At 38.1% G+C, this 21,081-nt stretch overlaps 2 protein-coding genes across 5 annotated transcripts; one reads left to right on the top strand and one right to left on the bottom strand.

Annotated features, from left to right (window-relative positions):
* Positions 1-1,469: 1,469 nt before the first annotated feature.
* On the bottom strand, positions 1,470-13,714 carry pou6f1 (POU class 6 homeobox 1). Of its 4 annotated transcripts, none has more exons than XM_026154110.1 (11): positions 13,346-13,714; positions 12,584-12,676; positions 11,460-11,652; positions 11,166-11,302; positions 10,386-10,611; positions 8,714-8,973; positions 8,499-8,627; positions 7,547-7,780; positions 7,270-7,405; positions 7,018-7,186; positions 1,470-3,919 (listed from the first exon to the last, which is right to left on the bottom strand). In XM_026154110.1, the coding sequence occupies exons 2-11, from the start codon at positions 12,635-12,637 to the stop codon at positions 3,574-3,576; spliced, it is 1,884 nt and encodes a 627-aa protein (XP_026009895.1). In that variant the 5' UTR covers positions 12,638-12,676; positions 13,346-13,714; the 3' UTR covers positions 1,470-3,573. The 4 variants fall into 4 exon arrangements, with proteins under 4 accessions (XP_026009895.1, XP_026009893.1, XP_026009896.1 ...); XM_026154108.1 differs by lacking the exon at positions 13,346-13,714 and adding an exon at positions 12,976-13,179; XM_026154111.1 differs by lacking the exon at positions 13,346-13,714 and adding an exon at positions 11,990-12,069 and having other exon boundaries at positions 12,584-12,646.
* Positions 13,715-15,644: 1,930 nt separating this feature from the next.
* Positions 15,645-19,299, top strand: dazap2 (DAZ associated protein 2). Its single transcript, XM_026154112.1, has 4 exons — positions 15,645-15,824; positions 17,310-17,428; positions 17,528-17,776; positions 17,878-19,299. The coding sequence occupies exons 1-4, from the start codon at positions 15,812-15,814 to the stop codon at positions 18,004-18,006; spliced, it is 510 nt and encodes a 169-aa protein (XP_026009897.1). The 5' UTR covers positions 15,645-15,811; the 3' UTR covers positions 18,007-19,299.
* Positions 19,300-21,081: the final 1,782 nt, after the last annotated feature.

The following is a 21,081-nucleotide window of genomic DNA, read 5'->3' on the forward strand; positions in this document are numbered from 1 at the left end:
CCAAGCAAGCTTTAAAACAAAAATCATTAATTAATAATTAATTAAACTAATCAACAAAATTATTTTTAAAAGCGGGAATAAAGGTGGTCACATTCAGTTTGTCAACCTGTCCAACACAGCAAGAATATGTTTATTGAGGCTGTGAACAAAACCTTCACAGAGAATTAAGCTTCTATTGTAACATGTAATCTAAACTTCCTAAATTTTGCCCTTTGTTCATAGCATCCATGTTATACCCAAAAAACTAAAATGAATACATAAACTGATAGACTGTAACATCTACTGTAACTATCCATTTTCTGTTGTTCAGTCTGTGTCACAGGGATCCAAAGAAAACCTTTTTAAAAAATTGTATATCTCTGTTGAAAAGCACATTTCATCGTTCACATTCAGCTACCTAGAAAGAATATGCACTGCTGAAAAAAATAAGGGAACGCGTCATTTTCACAGTATAACACAAATTCAGTTACATTTCAGCCATATAAGTCTGTCCAGAGAGTAAAAACCACTGTGAATCAATTTCACCAAAAGAAAGTCACAACAGGTCCTCTGGAAAAACAACAACAAACCAACTCCCCAGAAAATAAATGGTTTAACAGGTGATCTGACCAGTGTCCTCACTGATTTTGGTCTAATTTTGCTTTTTGTCAGTGTCCTATAGGTATTGTCTTGTTTCTGCAGCCTATTCAAGTTACACAGGTAGTCCAGCTCCTTTAGGATGACACAGCCATCTGTACCACCATAGGAAAGTTTGTTGTTTCCCATCATAGTCTGAAGAGTGTGGAGGACATAGCTGGAAATGGGCCACTTCACAAGGACAGCTCAGGGCTGAATAAGCACATCAACCCAGCAGCAGGACTGGTATCTGTTCCTTTGGGTGAGGGGGAACAGGAGGAGAACTGCCAGAGCCCTACAAAATGACCTCTAGCAGGGTACTAAGATGTATTTTTCTAAGCAAACTGTCAAAAACACACTGAGTATGGCACAGAGGCCCAATATCCTTCAGTGAGAACCTGTGCTATCAGCCTAGCACCATGCAGCTTAACTGGCATTCACTCGAGAACATCAAAACTCGCAGGTCCGCCACTGGTGCCCTGTTGTCGTTATAATTTAGAGCAAATTCACACTGACCACATGTAATACACATAATAAAGGCTGGAGACACTGTACTGAATGTCATGAACTGTGGTATCAGGATGAAATCCTCAGGCCCACTGTCAGACCTTTTGCTGGTGGAGTGGGCCCCGGGCTCCTTCGGGTACAGGACAATGCTCAGCCTTCTGTGACCAGAGTGTGTGGGCAATTCTTGGAAGATGACTGGCCCACAATGTATATTAATAAAGGCACTCTTTTTCTCCTTTTTTGAGTCATGTATATCAGCAGACAACAATCAGTAAGTAATAAAGATGGGTTTATTTATTTGACAAAAAAAATTATATATATAAAAAAAAAAACACAACAGCTTCCAATTTTCTTTTTCCCTTATCCTCCAAAAACACAAAGCTTTATGTTTGTTGTTGAATCAAATTAATATAACTTTCATATTATTAATCTAATTTATCTTATTGGACAACTTATATTAATCAATATGATATATTGCCTTCCCTTTTTGATCACCAAGGAAAACAAAACCTTTGTAATATTTATTACTTTATGGTTAGGTACATGTCCACCGCAACAAAGGCCTTCATACCGTCATTCAAAAGGTAAATATTAGCTGGAACATAAAATGTATTATTCGTTTCACAAACTCATAACAGAATAATAATAGCCTTTATACTTTGCAGTATTTGACATTTTATCTGCATAAAAAGGAAGAGAATCTTAATAATAGATGTTGCTTGTCAGGTTGATGGCTGCACTGTTGCAAGTACTGCTACATTTTGCAAAGCTTCCTACTGTTCAAGCACATTAAAAAGCAAAGAGAATTCTTTCAAAATCAAAACTGAAACCTTGACGGTAGATTAACCATTCATAACCCTTCACTGTCACTAAAGTGCAAAGAATCCTTGAAACATCGGTACAGAAGGCGCCAACTGTTTTTCTTTGTTTTCTTCCAATCAGAAAGTAGCTTTATACTGCATGTGCAAAGTGTTCACAAAGCGCTTAGGCTGAATATCATAACGCACCAAACCACAAACTGCTTTCCTTCACTGAACAGTTAATTACACACTTTTTTTTTAAAATTTACTTAATCAATTTGATTGACATTAGGCTTATTAAGAGTGCCCAAAAATGCTACTAATGTTTCAAACGGCATGACACCGCTTTAAATCGACTTCATAATAGACCAATTAAGCTCCCATTTTCCAAATATACTTAATCAAACTCAAGATGAAAAATGTAACAGTCAAAGCAATGAGCAAAGAGAAAGCAAAAGACACTCAGAGTAATATGAGCACCTAAAAGCCGAATGAAAAAAAGAGTAAAGAAAAAAAAGTTTAAAAATAGGTCAGACGATCGTGAATTCACATAGAAATGTTATGAGCATTTGCACAATCAGTTAGTCACAAACAAACAAAGCGTCACGAAAAAAAAGATGTTTACACTTGTGGCACCATAGATGACTGCTATAATACTAGTTTGATAACTTAACTTGTTACCCATGGACATGGAGCAGCGTCACACACTTCACACAGGTGCAAAAAAGAAAAAAGAAAAAAAAAACTTACATCCATTAAAGACAGGATGAGCACAGATTTTAAGCTCACCTTTATGATGAGCAACTAAATATATCAAAGTTATGATTGTCCCAAAACACAATCAGGAGTCAGTAACTTTTAGGGCTTATTGGACCTAATAAATCTGATGAAATTAATGTTAATATAGTCTGTAAAGTCTTATAGAAAAAGAAGCTACTTTCAGCCTCTCCTTTACTCACAGGAGGTCACCTAAGCAAGTAGCTCCACGTGTTTGATTTGGATTTTTCATGCTGGATGCCCTCCCGATGCAACCCCAAAGAGATCTGTGTGTCCTCCTTGTGAGGACTCCGGATCTTTCTCCTGTTAGGCAAAATGTGTAAACCACTACTCTGCAGAGTCCTATGTCAGTCAGTCAACATTGCATTTATGTTCGCAGAGCTGCTCATGCAGGACAAATACTTTCTGGATATAAATTAATGCAGCTAGAAATTTCACATTATCCATTCTGACCCAAGCATATTCGTATTCAAACATCAAGCCATTGTCGCAGCGTGACATACATGTAACTAAACTCAATGTGACTTAATACATAACCACTTAACATAAGTCAGAGGGATAGCCTATAAAACCACTTGTATAAAAGTTCATGAACTGTTTTAAATATAACATGTTAATATCACTGTATAAGGTAAGAGGACCATGCAGTTTGACTTAGTATGCACCACACAAAAGTAGTGTAAACAAGTAGAACACAATTATACTTCAGTTTTAACACTCTTTCAAAAGATCTTTGTAATTTCTTAATTTTCTCAAAAAGTTGCTATTCTTTCAGTCATATTTACAACACAATTCACTTCTGTGCTGCTGAATTACATGTTCAAATTCCCAAAAGGATAAAAGATCGGTTAGAAAATCTCCCAGAATGAGGTCACTACTGAACCTGGAAAACGTTGATCTTGCTTGTGTTTTTCAGTGTCTGTCTCCGGTTGCAGAACCATACACGCACAACCTCTCGGTCATAGTTTAGCTCTCTTGCAATCTCTGTAATCTCCTGTCCTGTTGGCAGAGCATTCTTCTCAAAGTAGGAGTTGAGTACTTCTATTGCCTGAGGTGTGAAACTAGTACGCCTCTTGCGTTTTTTGGAAGGTTCCCCACCGACAAACTCCATCAGATTTTGCTGGCCTTTCTGGTTCCAGTGCTCGGCTTCAGCCAGCCACTTTTCCAACACAGGCTTTAGTTTCTGAGCGCTTTTAGGGGTGATATCCAGCTTTTCAAACCTGCAAAAGAAAAGAAAGTTCAATCTGAACTTTTTCAGAGGGATTAGGGATGCAAGAAATGGCTCAGACATTATCTGAATGTGCATGCACAAACAAACCACTAAACTGCACATGCCCAAACTAATTAGTATCTCCAAATTAGAGGCCCTAACATGCATTGCCATTATTTCTCAGTGGGATATATATGTAAGCCTGATGATATGATACAGTAACATTTCAAAGACATTTGGCTGGTTTCAAATGAAAATAAATGGAGCCATCATCATTAATTATGTATTATATCAACCCCCTGCAACCCATCTGCTGTTATTGAGAATGTTAATTTTTATCCAATACACAAATTAATTACTGTGATCATCACATCAGTAATGGGAATACGTGGTATGTTACGCAGCTCCACGGTAAACCTGGATGCATGCTTAATGAGCTGTGCATAAGTCCAATTTATGCACAAACAGACCTGTGCCGAAGCAAATGGACAGGTATAATTCAGTTACCTGTAATAATGGCTTTAAGATTTGCAGGGTGTTTGTAGGTTTTTTTTTATTCATGTCACATTGGAGCGGTTAATGTTGCTGTGTGAATGATCCCTGTCATTGATTCAGCAGTGATATAAGGTGAAATAAAGTATTTTTACAGTACTCTACAGGGGTAAAATCCAGAGGTAATATATTTGAGGACAAATTAACAAAAGACTTAAAAGCCCTGGAGACAAATTTATGTTTAGGATTGATTGATTGATTGATTGAATCTTTATTTTGAACATGTTGAAAAAGTATAAAAAAAAAATAGAATTAAAAGAGACAAATGAACAAAGCAAACAAAAGGAAAACGAGCAACCACAACTCCAAATAACGTCCATGTTCAAAAAGGAGCAGGAAGAAGCATAAGCTTATTTAATCCCACCCCTTTTCCACTATCTAGTATCAATAGACTACAGAAATACCTCCTTGCAATTACATTATATGTTATGTGTAATTTTTTTTTTTTTTTTTTTTTTTTTAAATATATACACATATATGTTTCTATCTATCCATACATACGTATATACACACATACGCACATATACACATTTTCAATAACCCCATTAACACCTCAAGGATACACAGCCTACAATTATATATATATATCCATACCAACAAACCCGTGCATGCGCACACACATGAAAATATTAGACAAGAACACCCTATCAAATCTCTACCTTTTCCCTGTACCCTGTAAAAACCATATCCTTAAACCGCTTTTTAAACTGCGCCATGCTTGGACATTGCTTCATATCTTTACCTAGTCTGTTCCACAGCTTCACTCCACACACAGAGATGCAAAAACTTTTTAATGTTGTACGGATACGAGGATGTTTTAAATTTAATTCCCCCCTCAAATTGTATCCCCGTTCCCTTTTAGAAAACATTTTTAGAATATTGTCAGGAAGCAGGTTATTTATTGCTTTATATATAATTTGTGCTGTGAGAAAATGAACCAGATCTGTGAATTTTAGAATTTTTGATTTTAAGAATAGTGGATTTGTATGATCTCTGTAACCAGTTTTATGGATTATCCTTATGGCCCTTTTTTGTAATATAAAGATTGATGATAGCGAACATTTGTAAGTATTGCCCCAAACCTCTGCACAGTAATTCAAATACGGTGCAATCAGGGAACAATAGAGAATGTGGAGTGATTTGTGGTCCAGAATGTGTTTTACTTTACTCAAGATTGAGACACTTCTTGAAATTTTGTTATGTATATGAGTTATATGAGACTTCCAGTTTAATTTATCATCTATAATCACACCAAGAAACTTATGTTCAAGTACTCTTTCAATTTCCACACCATCTACATGAATCTGCACTTGTGCATTTCTAAGGGAATTCCCAAATACGATAATTTTAGTTTTACTTAGATTTAGCGATAGTTTGTTCCTGTTAAACCATTTTTTAATTTTGCACATTTCTGAAGTAATTGTATCCAGCAGCTCCTTTAGATTCCCCCCAGAACAAAAAATATTTGTGTCATCTGCAAATAATACTAATTTTAATATATCAGATGCCTTACAAATATCATTTATATAAATAATAAATAATTTTGGACCCAGTACAGAGCCTTGTGGAACACCACAAGCAATGTCCAAGCATGATGAGGAATGGACACCCAGCTTCACAAATTGTTTCCGGTCACTTAAATAATTTTTCACCCATTGCAGTACAACCCCCCTAATCCCATACCGTTCCAGTTTATTAATTAATATGTCATGATTGATTGTGTCGAATGCTTTCTTGAGATCCAGAAATACTCCAGCTGCATACTGTTTCTGATCTATAGCATTCGTAATCTCCTCAATTATGCCGACTGCAAGCCGAAAAGCCATTACTCAAACATGGCAGAAGAAAGAGTTGTAACTGACGCTGAGAACTGAATAAATGTAATGCATAATATACTGTGTACCTCTTAGCGAAGCTGGCTATTTATTGCAGACTGCAACCAGACAAATTTACTAGGTTCTTGATAACCTTGGTTGACTATATGTACAGTAGTGTTAAATCTACCCTCATTTTTTTATATTTTGTTAGTAAAATGGAAGAGAGGTCCATAAATTAATATAAACATGTGCAAACAGACAATACGGGTGTAAAAAGAAAACCAAGAAAAATGAGTGTGAGTTGTAACGTTGTAATGTCCTGTTCTATTATATCAGAATATAATAGATATATCAGACTGCAGGACTCTCCATTAATATAATTAGTTTTCCTTATTTATATAACAATAATTATAATACCAAATTATTATTACTATTGTTTTTCTTATTTAATGACTGTTGAAAAGCGCGTTGACAGATATACTTGCAACTTTCTAAACAATAAAGTGTGAGCATATATATTAAAAGAAAACTGCTTGTATGTAGTTAGAATATCAGGACTAATTTTACTAAGCGTCTTTGCTTTTCCCTTGTAGTTACATTTTCATTTCTCTTACATAAAAGACAGATGAGTGAGCTGCATAAAATGAAGGCTGCAGATGAATTACAATCACAAGAATTACAAAAAAGTAGAAGAAAAAAAGCATCTGCGTGGAGAGCAACAAAAACAGGAGGGTAATACCTGCAAATGGCAGACTGGCTGTAAGCTGGACCTTCAGTTGCAGTGAGAGCCTGCCCTACTTGTGTCTGAGTAAGCCCCAAGGACAGCCGACGGATCTTGAAATTCTTGGCAAACTCTCGAATTTCCTCCAGATTAATGCCCTCCTCTGTGCTGACTGCCTGCTGGGGTTCTACAATTCAGAAGAATCTGGTTAAAAATATCTACTTACTTAAAACAGATCAGTGGCTGGGAAGGAGAAGCAGGTGTACATACTGCTGACAAGCTGGCCCACTTTTGCTGTGTCTCCACAGGTGATGGGAACTGAGGGGGAGAGTGTGGTGGCGGTCTTTAGTACAGTTGGCTGTGGGGCAATGACAACCGGTGACTGGGTGACAGTTGTTACTGAAGCCTGGGAGGATTTTTAATAAAAATAATTGTTAGATTCAATGTGTTATAATCCAATTTTACAAAAACAAATCCCCAATATTTAAATGTTCAACAATATTTTAATTTGTCATAACCTCAAGCAGTACTTTTTGTTATTTCCTACCTGTGTGCAAGGTTTGGTAAGTGTTGGAGGAGCTGTGGTTTTAGGCAGAACTGCTGCAGAAGTTGCGACTGCAGCAGGACCATTCCCTACAGTGGCAATGATTTGTCCCTGTGTGTTAAAAAGCAGCTGTGGGGCCACAGTCTGGACCTGGAGACCCTGGAGCGGAAGCGTGGGAGTTGCAGCTCCTCCAGCCAGAGAGGCTGGATTCACTAAAAGTGGGAGTGTCCCTATGACCTAAAAACATTGTTAAAAATGAAATCCAAACAAACATTTAAATATAAACTTCTCAGCTGATTTTCACTTAAATCCGCTTTTAGGACATTCAGTATCCTGATATGCTCGTGTTTTTGCTACTGGGGAATAAGTACATCCTATTAGAGGTTCTGTCACAGAAGCCTTGTATTTTTCAATATTAAACACTACACAAGTCCGAAAGGCTGCAATAATGGTGGGAGTGAGTAATGAAACTATTTAGAGGTCAAGCAGTTTCAGTTGAAATTGTCTGATGCTCTACTGCCTTGAAATAGCACTGTGAACTAATGTAAACTGGAGGCTGGATGCAATTTTTCCATAACAGACATGCATGAAAACAATATAATTGTCTTTGGAATGATTATAGTTCACTATGCATCATTTTAAAAGTTTTGCAAAAGTGTGAGCCACATTAAGTAAGTAAACAACACTGTCTTCCAATCCCTTATTTGTCTCATTTCTCTTTTTAATGGCGTCCAATATGTGCTCTAGTCTGCGTTTTGTCTAGCTCCTACTGCAAGGACAATGGTGTTGCTGCCAGGATTGCTTTCATTTTATTAAAGGCATTTTCCTGTTAGCTGAAACAATCAAGTAGAGAGAAGAAAGGCGGGTAACAGGATGAGAACAGGACAAGGTCATTACTCAAATCTAAGCTCACTGACATAATATTATTACAGCAGCAGTATTTTATGGCACTCACCTGGCCCTGGGCATTTGTGATGATCTGACTGGTGATTCCAGCCATGCTGGACATGGCACTGTTAATGATGGGAGTGGATGTAAGGGAACTGAGGAACTGTGGTTGCGCTCCCAAGGAAGCAGCATTGATCTAGGCACAAAGATCATAACATGTTCATTGTGTATTTGAAAGATGACAAATGAAGAATGGTATGAACAGAGGAAGAGATTTCTTACAATAGCGGGGTTAATGGAGAGTCCTGCAGTCTGAAGTGCTGCCACTGACAAGTTGGACGGAGAGATGGTGTTGGTGGCAGTGGTCGTCTGGGCTGTTCCCACCTGAGCAACAGAAATCTGTGCACCGGTTACCTGCGGTGCCTGAGGTGTCACCTGCTGCATGGCTGCTTGCACCTGCTGAATGGGTGCTGACTGAGACTGGAACACCGCCTGTGCATTGGCTTGCAGCTGAGGCTGGACTGAGTTCAGGACAGTTGCAGCTGAGAAAGATATTATGCAACATTCTAATGTTCTGCAATGAAGTTTAGATAGATAGATAGATAGATAGATAGATAGATAGATAGATAGATAGATAGATAGATAGATAGATAGATAGATAGATAGATAGATAGATAGATAGATAGATAGATAGATAGATAGATAGATAGATAGATAGATAGATAGATAGATAGATAGATAGATAGATAGATAGATTACCAACAGTATAACAAGTAAGTTTGTGGAATTTCTGCCCACCTATATTCCATGATTATGTGCAAGGGGTATAACTGCAAAGATTGACAACCACAGCAGCTCAGCACAAAGTTGTAGACAAGGTAAAGTTACAGTGTGCTGAAGCAAATAGTCAATAAAGGCAGCCAGCTCTTTGCTGACTCAGTAACTGAAGAACTCCAAACTTCCTCTGACATTAACATCAGCATAGAAACTGTGCACTTGGAGCATCCATGGCAGGTAGTGCAGTACTTTTTTACATATACAGTATGTTGTCAAGTCTACAGCTATACTAGCAGCTCTGTGTACTTAGTATAGTCCGATGTAGCAGCTAGTAATGGAAAGTCAAGCCAATGCAAAATTGCCTTTAAATCTGCAGTCTTTCTAGTGGTCAACAGAGGGCGACTGTGCTTGCAAAAATTAGTGTAGTTGCATAGGATTTTATGGGAAAACAGCCCTGTCATGATCTATGGCCTTGATTTAGACTTTCCTGATAAGTTTATCACCAGATACAAGTCTGTCTGAACACAGCAAGATTATCATTTTATAGATGACGTTCCAAAATAGAGTCAAAAAGGAGGATAGAGCAAAGTATGCTTAACTGTATCACTGACAAGTAGTTAACCAATGAGCATGCAGTTTCCACTGGTTTGCATCTTATCTGTATTTGTGATGACTACTTTAAAAAAAAAGCTAAGCTTGAGGAAAAGAAAACTTTCAGCTTGATACTTCACAATGACACTACTTGGGTTAATTGTTTAGTGTTTACCACACCAATTTATAATAGCTGATGGAAAATCTGACCTGAAACATCAATTACACATTTACAAGTATAATAGGAGGCCATAGATGTTTATGCCGTTTAGACAGTTTACTTCATCAGATATATTAACTTAGTAATTTCGTTTTATTTCATTCAAAGAGGCTGAAATCACAGTATAGGTCATTACAGAGCATATTTCATTGAGCTGAAACTCAACAATTCCCTTTAAGCAAGCACTATTATTCTCATATCACAATCAAATGTACAAAAGGTCATAAGATTCAATAAAAAAAGCTGGTGAAGATAATGATGTCTGCATTTGTTGTTGAATTTTTTAATTGTAATCTTGTCAACACAAATGCAGACATATTGAAGATATAGGAGGTCAAATAAAAGCAGGCATTCACGTTGTTTTACCTTGAAAGCCAGCAAATGGCAGTTTGAGGAGACTTCCAGCTGGGTTAGCCGCTGTGAAACCAGGGAGAGTAGCTACATTGGTGGTAGGAAGAGTGAGAACAGCCAAACCGCCCTGGCCACCGATGGCACCTGGCATGCTGAGAGGAATGAGCAGCGGCTGACCCAGTGACCCCGTCTGTGCCATCATACCAGTCATCAGAGTGGCCAGACTTTCCTGGGTCAGCACCTAGTGAAAAAAATTCCATCAACATTTATGCCTGCGAGGTATTCAATGTGCTTTCAGTGGACTATTTTGTCTCCTTATTATTTTTAATGTTGTGTTTTTACACAGTGAAACTAAATAGTCATACTTCGGTTACTGTGTGTGGACTGAAAACTCCACTATTAAGCTTTTTTTTTTTAAAAAGCATGTTAAGGGTTTTACTTTTGACTGCTGAAATTGCTGAAAATGTTGTGCTAATAGCCTCAGGCTATGTGTTCAGCAACTTGGATTAAACTGCTCATCCTTTTTACTTTCACAGTGCACAATGACATCGGTATACAACCTCACTAAATCACCTACAATGATTTTTTTTAATGTAATAATACTGACACTTGGCTCTCTGGTGCATTCGTTTTCTACAAGAATAATATGTAAAATGAGAAAAATCCAAATGGCTTTCCCACCCACTCTGAGCTCTTTCTACCGACCTTTAAAATCAGACAGCAAAACTACTTTGTTTCTCAGATGGTTAAATATGAATATGAGGTGCAGTGTGTGTGCATCTCAAAAAGTCAGACCTGTGGACAGCCTTGCACAGTGATGGGCATGGCGGCCTGGTGCTGGGGCAGAGACACGCTGATGGGAACAGCAGGGGTCAGAGTTTGGACCGTAGGAGCTGGAGGCTCCACAGACACCACCTGCTGCTCACCCAGCACTGCAGGAGCACAGCCAGAGTTGGTTATTAATTACATTTTAAGTTGTTGATTTTTTTTTTAAATCACACAGATGTTATTAGGAATTCACTACAAGTCTGGATATATGAGAAGTGAGTTCTCTGCTATCCAGCATTATCAAGGATGACAATGATTTACCTACACCACCCCCTGTGCTCTGGGGCACTGTGGGGCTGTCCTGGGTGCTGCTGGCGTCAGGTTGCTCTCCAGCTTCAGCCACGCCCTCATCAGTTTTGCATTCGCTCTTCCCATCAGCTGCTGAAGAGGCTGAAGACGCATCGACTTCTACTTCTAGCACTCGAATGGTTTCATGGCCAGACATCACAATGACCTGCACAGCGATCAGGATTTTAATCTAAGAGGACTCAAATGCAAAGAAGGCCTCTGCTTTTCTTTGAGTTTGTATTAAAAATGTAATAAAATAGTTATGTGCAATTATTTTATGAAACAACAGGAGATAATTCTCATCTGACCTAGCACCAGAGGGGTGTAAAACAAAAATTCTGTAAATTCAGTATTTCTCCACCTTGTCAATTCCCTCTGGAAGAACTTAGCTGATGACTCATGGTATGCAATAATGACAGACCTAGTGGAGGGGCAGCAAGACAACCTGGGCTGGAGGACAAGGTGCAGAGAGACAATGCAGGAAGAGAGAGGAGGATGCATACCTGGTTGTCTTTGGCAGGGAATTTCAAAGTGCAGGATTTAAATGGCTGAAAAAAGACTTCTGCAGTCAGACAGTGAATGGCTAAGGAGAACAGAGAAGCCGAGCACATGTTAGGACAAAATGAACCAAACAAAAAAACAAAACAAAAAAAAGAGACATAAATGAAAAGAGCATGAGTACACATAAACAATGATAAGAGTATCAGCCAACAAGCAGTTCAAGCAATGCTTTCTTAAAGGTTGCCTTTGTGCTTCTGTGAAGAGCATTGCTTTTGTTTGCTGACTATGTCTAGACACAATGTTACTAGAGAGAGAAAAACCACAATTAATTATTAAGCATGGCAATTCAAAGACTGTTTCCAACACAAGCATAGGTATTATTAGTCTATAAAACACAAAAGTGCATCGGGATCTCAGTGATCTGCTGTGTGACTGTTAATCATTCCATTATGAAGTGGCACGATGGCGCATGGAGGGTGACAGGAGCAAACAGCAGCAAACAAGTCGAAAGCAAAGTTATGTTTAGTTAAGCTCACTGCAAGAGTAGGTTGGGAAGGGGGGGGTCCACTTCTCCCTAACAAACACATGAGTGTTACCTGCTCATTGACAGTAAGTGGGGCATCTTTGGCAGGCAGATCCTGGGAGTTCATGGCTTGCTGCACCACCACAATCACTGTCTTCCTGGCATTCTGGGTTAACAAAAAAGAAGAAAAAAAAGTGATTTAAAAAATGTAGAACCATTTTAGAAATTAAAATATGTATCAAGTTTCCCGGATAAGCCCACAGTGTCTGCACTTTAATGACAAACCCAGCTTAAACAGAACCAAATGCAGAGGACAGGGTTTTTTCTTTCTTTTCAATTCATTGCTATTATAGTCATTGCACGAGTAGACTATTTGAAAGGGGCCTGTAAACAGGCCATACTGTTTTGCACTTAAGCAGCAGAAAACGTGATCAAACACGCTGGTCGTGGACGTTAAGTGGTTACCCGTCCACCACGGATCACAAAAAGACTCGAGACGGTGCGTTTCCTGCTGCAATGCCCCGTTAGATATGAGGATCTGTCAAAAACTTCAGCGGGTGTTGATGGGCTCCCCACCCCCATCCTGGCCAATAAAAGTCTCGCCGCGTCGGCCACTTTTGAGGACAAGCAGCAAGCACGGAGCACAGGCGACGGAAATCATCTCGATCCGTGCCAAGAGACCGAATATTATGTATTTCCCTCTCTTTATCATAAATATATAAATTATGCTAATTACGAACATTGCATATTAACCAAAACTCATTTCCTCTCGCCATTTCGCTGCTATGCGCGAAGCGCAAGCCAGAATACGGTCCGGTTATTATATTCAACTTACCGCGTATATGCAGCTTATTTTCTGTAATCCCCGGCTCTTAAAAGGGTCCTTGTCACAGTTTGTTTCAGTCACACATAATTAAAAATTCATCTCAGCTCCCAGACAGGCGCTGTGACTGCACACAAAAGAGGTATTTGCATTGATAAGGAGGCTTGCAATGTTAGGATCTCCTGTCTCTTAATATTTAATGACGATGCCCTTTCTGCAACAGTTCAGATGATCAAAAATCCTTGAGGTGTCTCACAGAATCCTATTTGAGCTGTAAAGTCGGACAAAATTGCTACAAAATTGGCCTTTTGCACTACGTCATGAACATAATTTATGCAAGAAAAAATCTTGCATTGAAAAATGTCTGCCTCGACTTCAGAGGTGCCATGGTTCTCTTAAAGGGGAAGTAGCGCACACAAAGACGAGCAATGGAGACGCTTTCATGAAACACTGTGCCGATACGTTTCAATTTCCCAACACCGCTGTTTGTCTGTAATATCACGATATTCGCATCGTTTTTGCGTTTATGTGAACGAGAATTAAATTATTTAATATAGCAGAAATAATTATGGAGACTTGTGGGCTCTCTTCTTAAAATGACGTAGATATGTTTTTTGTGGTTGCTTTATATGTGTTTCTCACTGGATTAAAACATTTCTGACTGATGATTGTCATAGCATATTTTTTAAATTGGAAGATAATATATAACCTTTGATCATGGTGTAGACAGTCGTGCTATTTTGAATAATCCCGTGTTAATTCTGAATGTGATACATAAGGAATGAATGTGTAGTTCTGAGATCAAAGGTCATCATTTAGTTGATGAATAAATTAGTTGACTCACACAAAACTAACCATTTTAATAATGTAAATTTTTAGGTAACCCATCAGGATAAACAAATGCCGAAAATTTATATTTTTTATCGGCTTGGTTTGCCATCCCAATGATTTTCGGGAGTTTTACTGACTGAGATTAATTGTATACATACACACATACTCAGAAGGCTAATCGGGACAGAGTGGAGACACCTGGGGAAAACAAGCTAAGGGTGCAGATAATCAAGATCACTAGACAGGGGAGGAAATAAAACTTAAAATAATACCTAAAAGACAACTAAATATAAAAGTAAAACAGGATTTAACTGATAAGAGTTAATTAGTAAGCAAGTTTTAGTAAACACTCTACACAAGACAGCTTGTGTAGAGTGTTTCATGTTTATGAGCTATTCATGTTCATAAACATGAACATGAATAATGTTCATGTTTATGAACATGAATAGCTGAAATGACCTTAACATAATTGATTTATTAATTTTTGTTGATTTGTTGATGTCTTTATCTGGACCAAATTGTATATGAGGATGCTGTATAGGACGTGCAAGAGTATATTAAGGACACACAAGAAAATAGCAATGATGGTGTTATAATATTGTATATTTCTGTTATATTTTACTGGCCCTAAAGTACATATGTCAAACCCAAGGTCCAGGGCCCTTTGCAAATTGTGCCCAGCAATAAATGTAGATTAACCTGCATAAATGTCTATGTCCATATATTTTCTTATTAGAAGGCAGTTTACATGTGGTACATGTGAACTTCCCAAAGATTAGATTTATTTTTATTATTGTTGTGATTGATTAAACGATATAAAAAGGAGGTAAATAGCATGAAATTCTGCTGATTTTTTTGAGGCCTTCATGCGGACCGAATTGTGTTTGATATTACTGTATGGGACATGCACCAGCATTATCCAGGATAATTTTATGGTAGGATTGATTGTATGGCAAGAGTGACTGATGGGTTCAAGGTCAGGGTAGGATTACATCAGGGATGTATCAGGAAAAATGGTTCATGTGTTTAACTACCTTGAGTCAACTATCCAAAACAATGCAGTGCAGTGCAGAGGTGAAGAAAAGAGTGCAGGTAGGGTGGAGTGGGTGGTTTGTAAGCTGCCAAGCAGGAGGAAAAGAGGAAGACCACAGCGGAGAGTCATAGATGTAGTGAAGCAGGACATTCAGAGGGTTGGTGTAACAGAGGAGGATGGCAGGGACATGGTGAGATGGGGGCAGATAAGGTGGTGTCCAGCTCGTACATCGAGTATCCCGAAGATGAAAAAGAAAAAGAAGCAACTAGGTATGCATGACCCTTGATGTGAGCCCAACTTTATCAGTGTGGGCGTTATTAAAAGTAAATTTGACGCCCTCTGCCTTAAAACCAAGACAATCATTTTTCCTTCCAGCTGGCGGCTAACCTCTGCTCCATTTTTACCAGTAGGGGGCGCGGGCGTGCACGTAAAACCGTGCGTGCAACCGCAGATAGATAGAGAACGGGTGACGTCACCACTTCCACAACAACAAGAAGCTGAAAAACAAGGAAGTGGACGATTGTGTGAAGCCGTGACCTGAACTAAGGCCGTGAGAAGATACGCAGAGCTCCGTTTAACCTGATATTCTTCAGCTTCTGAATTATAACACGACAATGAACAACAAAGGTATTTCTCCAGACCTCGTTTAGGTAATTAGTCAGCTGTTCGCTATACGACGCTGACGTGATTAACTAGAGACGAAGAGCTGCCGTTATGGCTTTCCGAAGCGGACTTCACGTTTAGCCACGTACATAACAATAACCCGACGCTTCCTGGGTAACAGTGTGGCTCCTACTCTGAACCAAGGCGGCTATATTGTTAGTAGTGAAGCTGTTTACAGTGAAATCTTACATTTACTGTCTCTCTATATTCGTATACCATTAGTGGGCAGGTCACATGTTTTCTAGGTAGCTAATATCTCTGTAGACAGGCACATTTTAAAGGCACAGCTGACGTGACTCTTTCCTTCTCTTTTGTAGGACCCATCATATAAATATAATCGTGAGGCTCATTTTAGTAATATTTGTTTTCTTTTGTTGACAATTTACGTATTATATCCTCATATATTATTTGACTATTTTATTTAAACACATTTCTTTTGTCCCCAGTTTCGTTCGTATCTGTACATTTTAACTCTTTAGCTTTTTGATGGTTATGATTGTAGTTGACTAAAAAGATGTATCGGCCATCTGTATCGAGGAAATAATATGTAATTGTGTAATTTAAGAGGAGAACGATAGCGACATCGGGGGATAGGAGGATTTCTTTTTTTTTTTTTCTTTGTCCGGAAAAGTTACAAAAATAACAACAACGATAAAAGCAAAATAAATGAATAAATTCCAGTCAGACAGGTTTTTATTTTCCGTGTCTGCGTTTGTATTGGCCTAGAGTTTCACAACAGACATACATAAAGTATTTTTAATTTGCCTATTATTGCCTTAGTTACAGTTTCGGTTTAAGAAGAGCAGTAAGTATGAAAAAAAAAATATCCACCAGTCACACTTGTTAAGTTAAAACTGGAAAAGTGCAGTTCTTACTTTTAAATATTATTTTGCATATCAGAATTAATTAATTCCCTATTGATTTACTAATTGATCACTTGTAGTGTCCCCCCCCCCCCTTTTTTTTTAAATGGCGTTATTTTTTTTCTTTTCTTATAATAGTAATAATAAAACAAATTTTACTTAACATAACTTGTGTAGCCAAGAAACCCTGAATCTTATTTTTTTATATATTCATTTTTCTCCTGTGTACTGTGAGTTGTTATAATCTGCTCCCGAAGAAACAGTTTGTTGGGGGTTTGTTTTGTTTTTTGTGGTTTTCTGTGATTATGAATATGTAACTATTGGGGAAAAAAATATATTTGGGGAAATTTACATCTTACTAATAGGCTCTCAGGAGCCATCTTCAAGTTCACTGGACAATGGACATTGACCCCATAAGCAAAATTGAATGTGTTGCATTCCTCTATTGTCCACATTTAAACAAAATGACATTTTTATTACAGTAGAAAATGTATTAATACCACTAGGCACGACAGAGGAATGTTTGGTCCCTAAGAGTTTTGTTCTTTCTTAATTATTTCCTTTAATGTAAAATCTTTTATTGCAGGTTCATATCCACAGCAGGCTGTGTACCCTCAGCAGAGCACTGCACCTGTATACCCTCCTGCTATGCAAATGTCTCCTCAGGCACCTCCTTACACAGACACACCACCTGCATATTCTGAGGTAACCAATCCGTATTTAAGTCAAATGATGAGCAGAGTTAAAACTCGCACTTACATTTATAAACAAAAGAAAAATCTGTTTTGTTCTCTGTGTCTCCAGATATACCAGCCCAGATATGTGCTTCCACCTCAGGTGCCTGGTCAGGTGCCTCAGATGTCCTCTCCCTATCCTGGTGCTCAGGTGTATATGCCCATGCAGCCACATATGCCAGTTGGGCCAGTGGGCCAGAATGTCCCCATGGCTTATTATCCAATGGGAGCAGTCTACCCGCATGGTTCAACTGTGATGGTGGAGAGCGGCTATGATGCTGGTGCTCGCTTCACAGCCGGCAGCAGTGTTTCCATCCCAGTGAGTGTCCATCCCAAGAAGTCATATCCACCTTAGATGAGATGCACTTTAAAATGAGGAACTCTTTAACTGTGTTTGTGCTTGTTTCTTTCCTTTTCTAGCCCCCACCTCCTGGACACCCCCCTAATGCCGCTCAGCTGGCTGCCATGCAAGGTGCCAATGTTGTAATGACACAGCGCAAGAATAACTTCTTCCTGGGTGGATCCAGTGGAGGTTATACCATCTGGTAACAGCAGCTCCTTCATGCCTAAACCATGTCCCCATCCCAGATGATGCCCCAGTTCTTCCCCATCCCATATGCCTCCCTCTTCAGGCTGCTTGGCCATGCCACAATACTGATATCACCTAACGGAATGTAATATTTTAGAGCCCTTGTGAAAGGTACAGTACTCCACTTCTGACCTAGAGATGAAATGATAAACTCCATTGCCTGAAGAGGACAAGTGAAAATTGTAATGTTACAGAATCCATTCCATAGTTCTTCATTGGGTCTAACCTTTTTGGTCATTCCAGATCTGACCTCTTTCAGGCATCTTTATTTGTCAACAAGATCTTCTCTTCTTTGATTGAATGGTCGCAAATTACACTGAGATGTTCTTGTACTCCTGTAAAAATACTTTAATGAAATATTGAAATATCAGACCCGCATAAATATAGTTTAGCTGCTTTATGGTGAAAGTGAAACGCAGTTACAAAGTTGCAGTAAAAAAGAAGAAAAAAACATCCACTTGTCTTTTTTTGAAACTTTTAGTGTAGTTCAATTAATAGGTGTCTAGTAGTTCCATGTAAGTACCAGTATGATTATGAGAAATTACATCTCAACTATTTAAAAAAAAAAAAAAGGAAGAAAAAAAAAAGTCAGCATCCTGGATGCTTTTAGCTAGAAATGTCTTGTCTTTTGCACAGTATCCAAAATACCACGGAAAATTTGTTGCACAGTGAACTTTCTGAGAGATTGTTCTATTTAAATCACATGTAAATTAAAGAAATTAAAGCAAAAAGAATAAAAAAAATCAAAAGATTTACTGCAATATGAAAGTGGTTTACTGTACCTTGTTGGGCAACTTGTAGATGAACATAGTCAAGTGCCAAAGAGCACTGGGGATAGCCCTAAATTTAAGCAAATTAACTTCAGTAAACTTAAAGGAAAGAAAAATTAAAGTAAATCCAAATAGAAAGATGGATGGGAAGGGGTGGTTGGTGTAACATTTTAGCTTTTTTGTCTCCTGTTTCTATTTCACAGTCGGATACCCAGAGTTTATACACTAAATGTTTTATTGTACAGATTTAAACTACTTTTCATTATTTCCTTTTCACGCAGTATATCTTAGATCATCAAGTATTTATTCTCCACAGAAAAATGTCACCTTTTGTGATAGCGTTCATTTCTAGGTAACATTTTCAGCAAAGTTACTGAGACTTATATTTCAGTGTTTCTTTACTTTTCCACATTTAAGTGACTTACGCAAGTAGTTAGGCTAATAAATTTGTTAGTATAACCAATGAGCTGGTTGTACCAAAGATCTGGTCTACAATGCACTTATGTTTGGTTATGACGTCATATTTGAAATGTCACAATTTAAAAGCAAACTTTTCCTTGGACAAGAATTTGTGACACTGTTGGCCATTGGAACCTTTGGTCTGATGTGACTGCAATTGTTAGTTAATGTGGGTAAACTGCATCTTTGAGTTGCTGCATACTTTTGCACCTTTGCTATGTACAAGTTAGATTAAAATACTTTTTATCTGAAATGCACTGCTAAGCAAAACGGAGGAGTTGCAGACAAGGGGCTTTTTTTTTTTTTTTTTTTAAATCAGTTTTCATGCTTTTAAGAAAGCTGTGATGTTTTGGGGATTTTTATTTTTTTTTTTTGTGTGGGTGGGTTTTTGTTTTTGTTTTTTAGCACTTTTCACATTTTAAAATTCATCCAGTCTAAACAATTTTGAAACTTTTGACATGTCACATTGTTCAGTTGCCTGCACGTGTATGCAAACCTTTTGCAAAGAGGCTAAATGACTGTCGGCATAATGTTTAATTTCCAGGATTTTTAAAAAGAAAAAAATTTAATGCTGTTTAAACTCGTTTCCTTAGGGTCGTTACATCTTACATAATCTGGCAAACTGAAAGAAGACTGCTAAACATAGGCAAGTTGCCTGTATGGATACCATCAGCTAATATTTGTAGACTTGTTCATTTGTGTCAAGCGTCAATGTGTCACTGGGTATCCGACATAGCATATCAAGTTTTAACAGCTGTGGCCGCCAGAAAACAAAACCTGTTTTCTTGTCAACCAACATTTAGTGTTTTCAAGTGTTATTTAAGTCAGAAGAATCATCTGTCTGGAAACCTGCATCACTCTTCTAATAAACCTCTCCTCCGCAGCTCATACATAAAGCTGCAGCACCAGATGTGACAGTCATCTCCATGTCCATTTATTTACCCGCTCATGCTGTCATTTCATACAGCTTCATTGGAAAAGGAGGCCACAGCTATCAAAACTTAGAAACTGTACAAACGTTATCTTTTTTTCCCATCTATTCTCTGATTGTTTGTAAAGCAGCATAACAGTGGCTTTGTCCCAGCAATATGAAGTACTGTAATTTACAGCTGACCAGTAGATGCTATGCCAACCACAGCCAGCAAAAGGAGCACTCTTTGTTGAAGGATTATGGACATTTATAGTTCAGGGATTCTCTTTACAATATTTTCTAAAATAGATGTATGTACTAAAGTGATGTGATGGACTTTGGTACACATTCTATCTTTTAAGATTACTAAAGGAGATGAGTGTCACTACAGTTTGCTGAGACATGTCAAAGATGGAATACTTTGAAAAAAGAACTTAGGTGCACTTAACTTTTTTATACTAAACTTAAAATTTAAAATGTAAGTTTAGAATAAAGGTTATTTTGGAAATTTGAAACATAGCGAAGTCTCCCTTTTGTGCATCAGTCACTCCATTTTCTGAATCGAAGCAGGCTAACCAGAGTATTCCAGATGTTCTTCTCCCCGCAACATTTTTCACTTCATCTTCAGAGATCCTAACACGTTCCCAGATCAGGTGAGATGTATTTTCTCTCTAGTGTATTATGGGTCTCCTACCAGCTGGACGTACCAGGAAATCCTCCAAAGCAAGGTGCCCAGGAAGCATCCAATTAGGTGTTGCGATCAACTCGCTCCTCTAGTATAAGTTTGGATGTCTGAGCTTCTGATCTTATGTCCAGGACCAGGCACCCTGCATAGGATATTTGATTCAGCCATGTGTCCACAACCTCATTCCTTCTTTTGATACCCAGAGCTAATG

The sequence above is a fragment of the Astatotilapia calliptera genome, chromosome 20 (assembly GCF_900246225.1).
Source record: "Astatotilapia calliptera chromosome 20, fAstCal1.2, whole genome shotgun sequence".
Taxonomy (NCBI): Eukaryota; Metazoa; Chordata; class Actinopteri; order Cichliformes; family Cichlidae; genus Astatotilapia; species Astatotilapia calliptera.

What these genes read in the sequence shown, in the direction of transcription:
- dazap2 (XM_026154112.1), top strand. An exon ending in CACCACCTGCATATTCTGAG is followed by an intron (nt 17,429 to 17,527) that starts GTAACCAATCCG and finishes CTGTGTCTCCAG; the next exon opens with ATATACCAGCCCAGATATGT. An exon ending in GCAGCAGTGTTTCCATCCCA is followed by an intron (nt 17,777 to 17,877) that starts GTGAGTGTCCAT and finishes TTCCTTTTCTAG; the next exon opens with CCCCCACCTCCTGGACACCC.
- pou6f1 (XM_026154108.1), bottom strand. Translation starts at nt 13,092, where the DNA reads ATGGGGGTGGGGAGCCCATCAACACCCGCTGAAGTTTTTGACAGATCC. An exon ending in CACTTACTGTCAATGAGCAG is followed by an intron (nt 11,653 to 12,583) that starts GTAACACTCATG and finishes ATCGCTGTGCAG; the next exon opens with GTCATTGTGATGTCTGGCCA. An exon ending in AGCCAGTCTGCCATTTGCAG is followed by an intron (nt 3,920 to 7,017) that starts GTATTACCCTCC and finishes TTTCTTTTGCAG; the next exon opens with GTTTGAAAAGCTGGATATCA.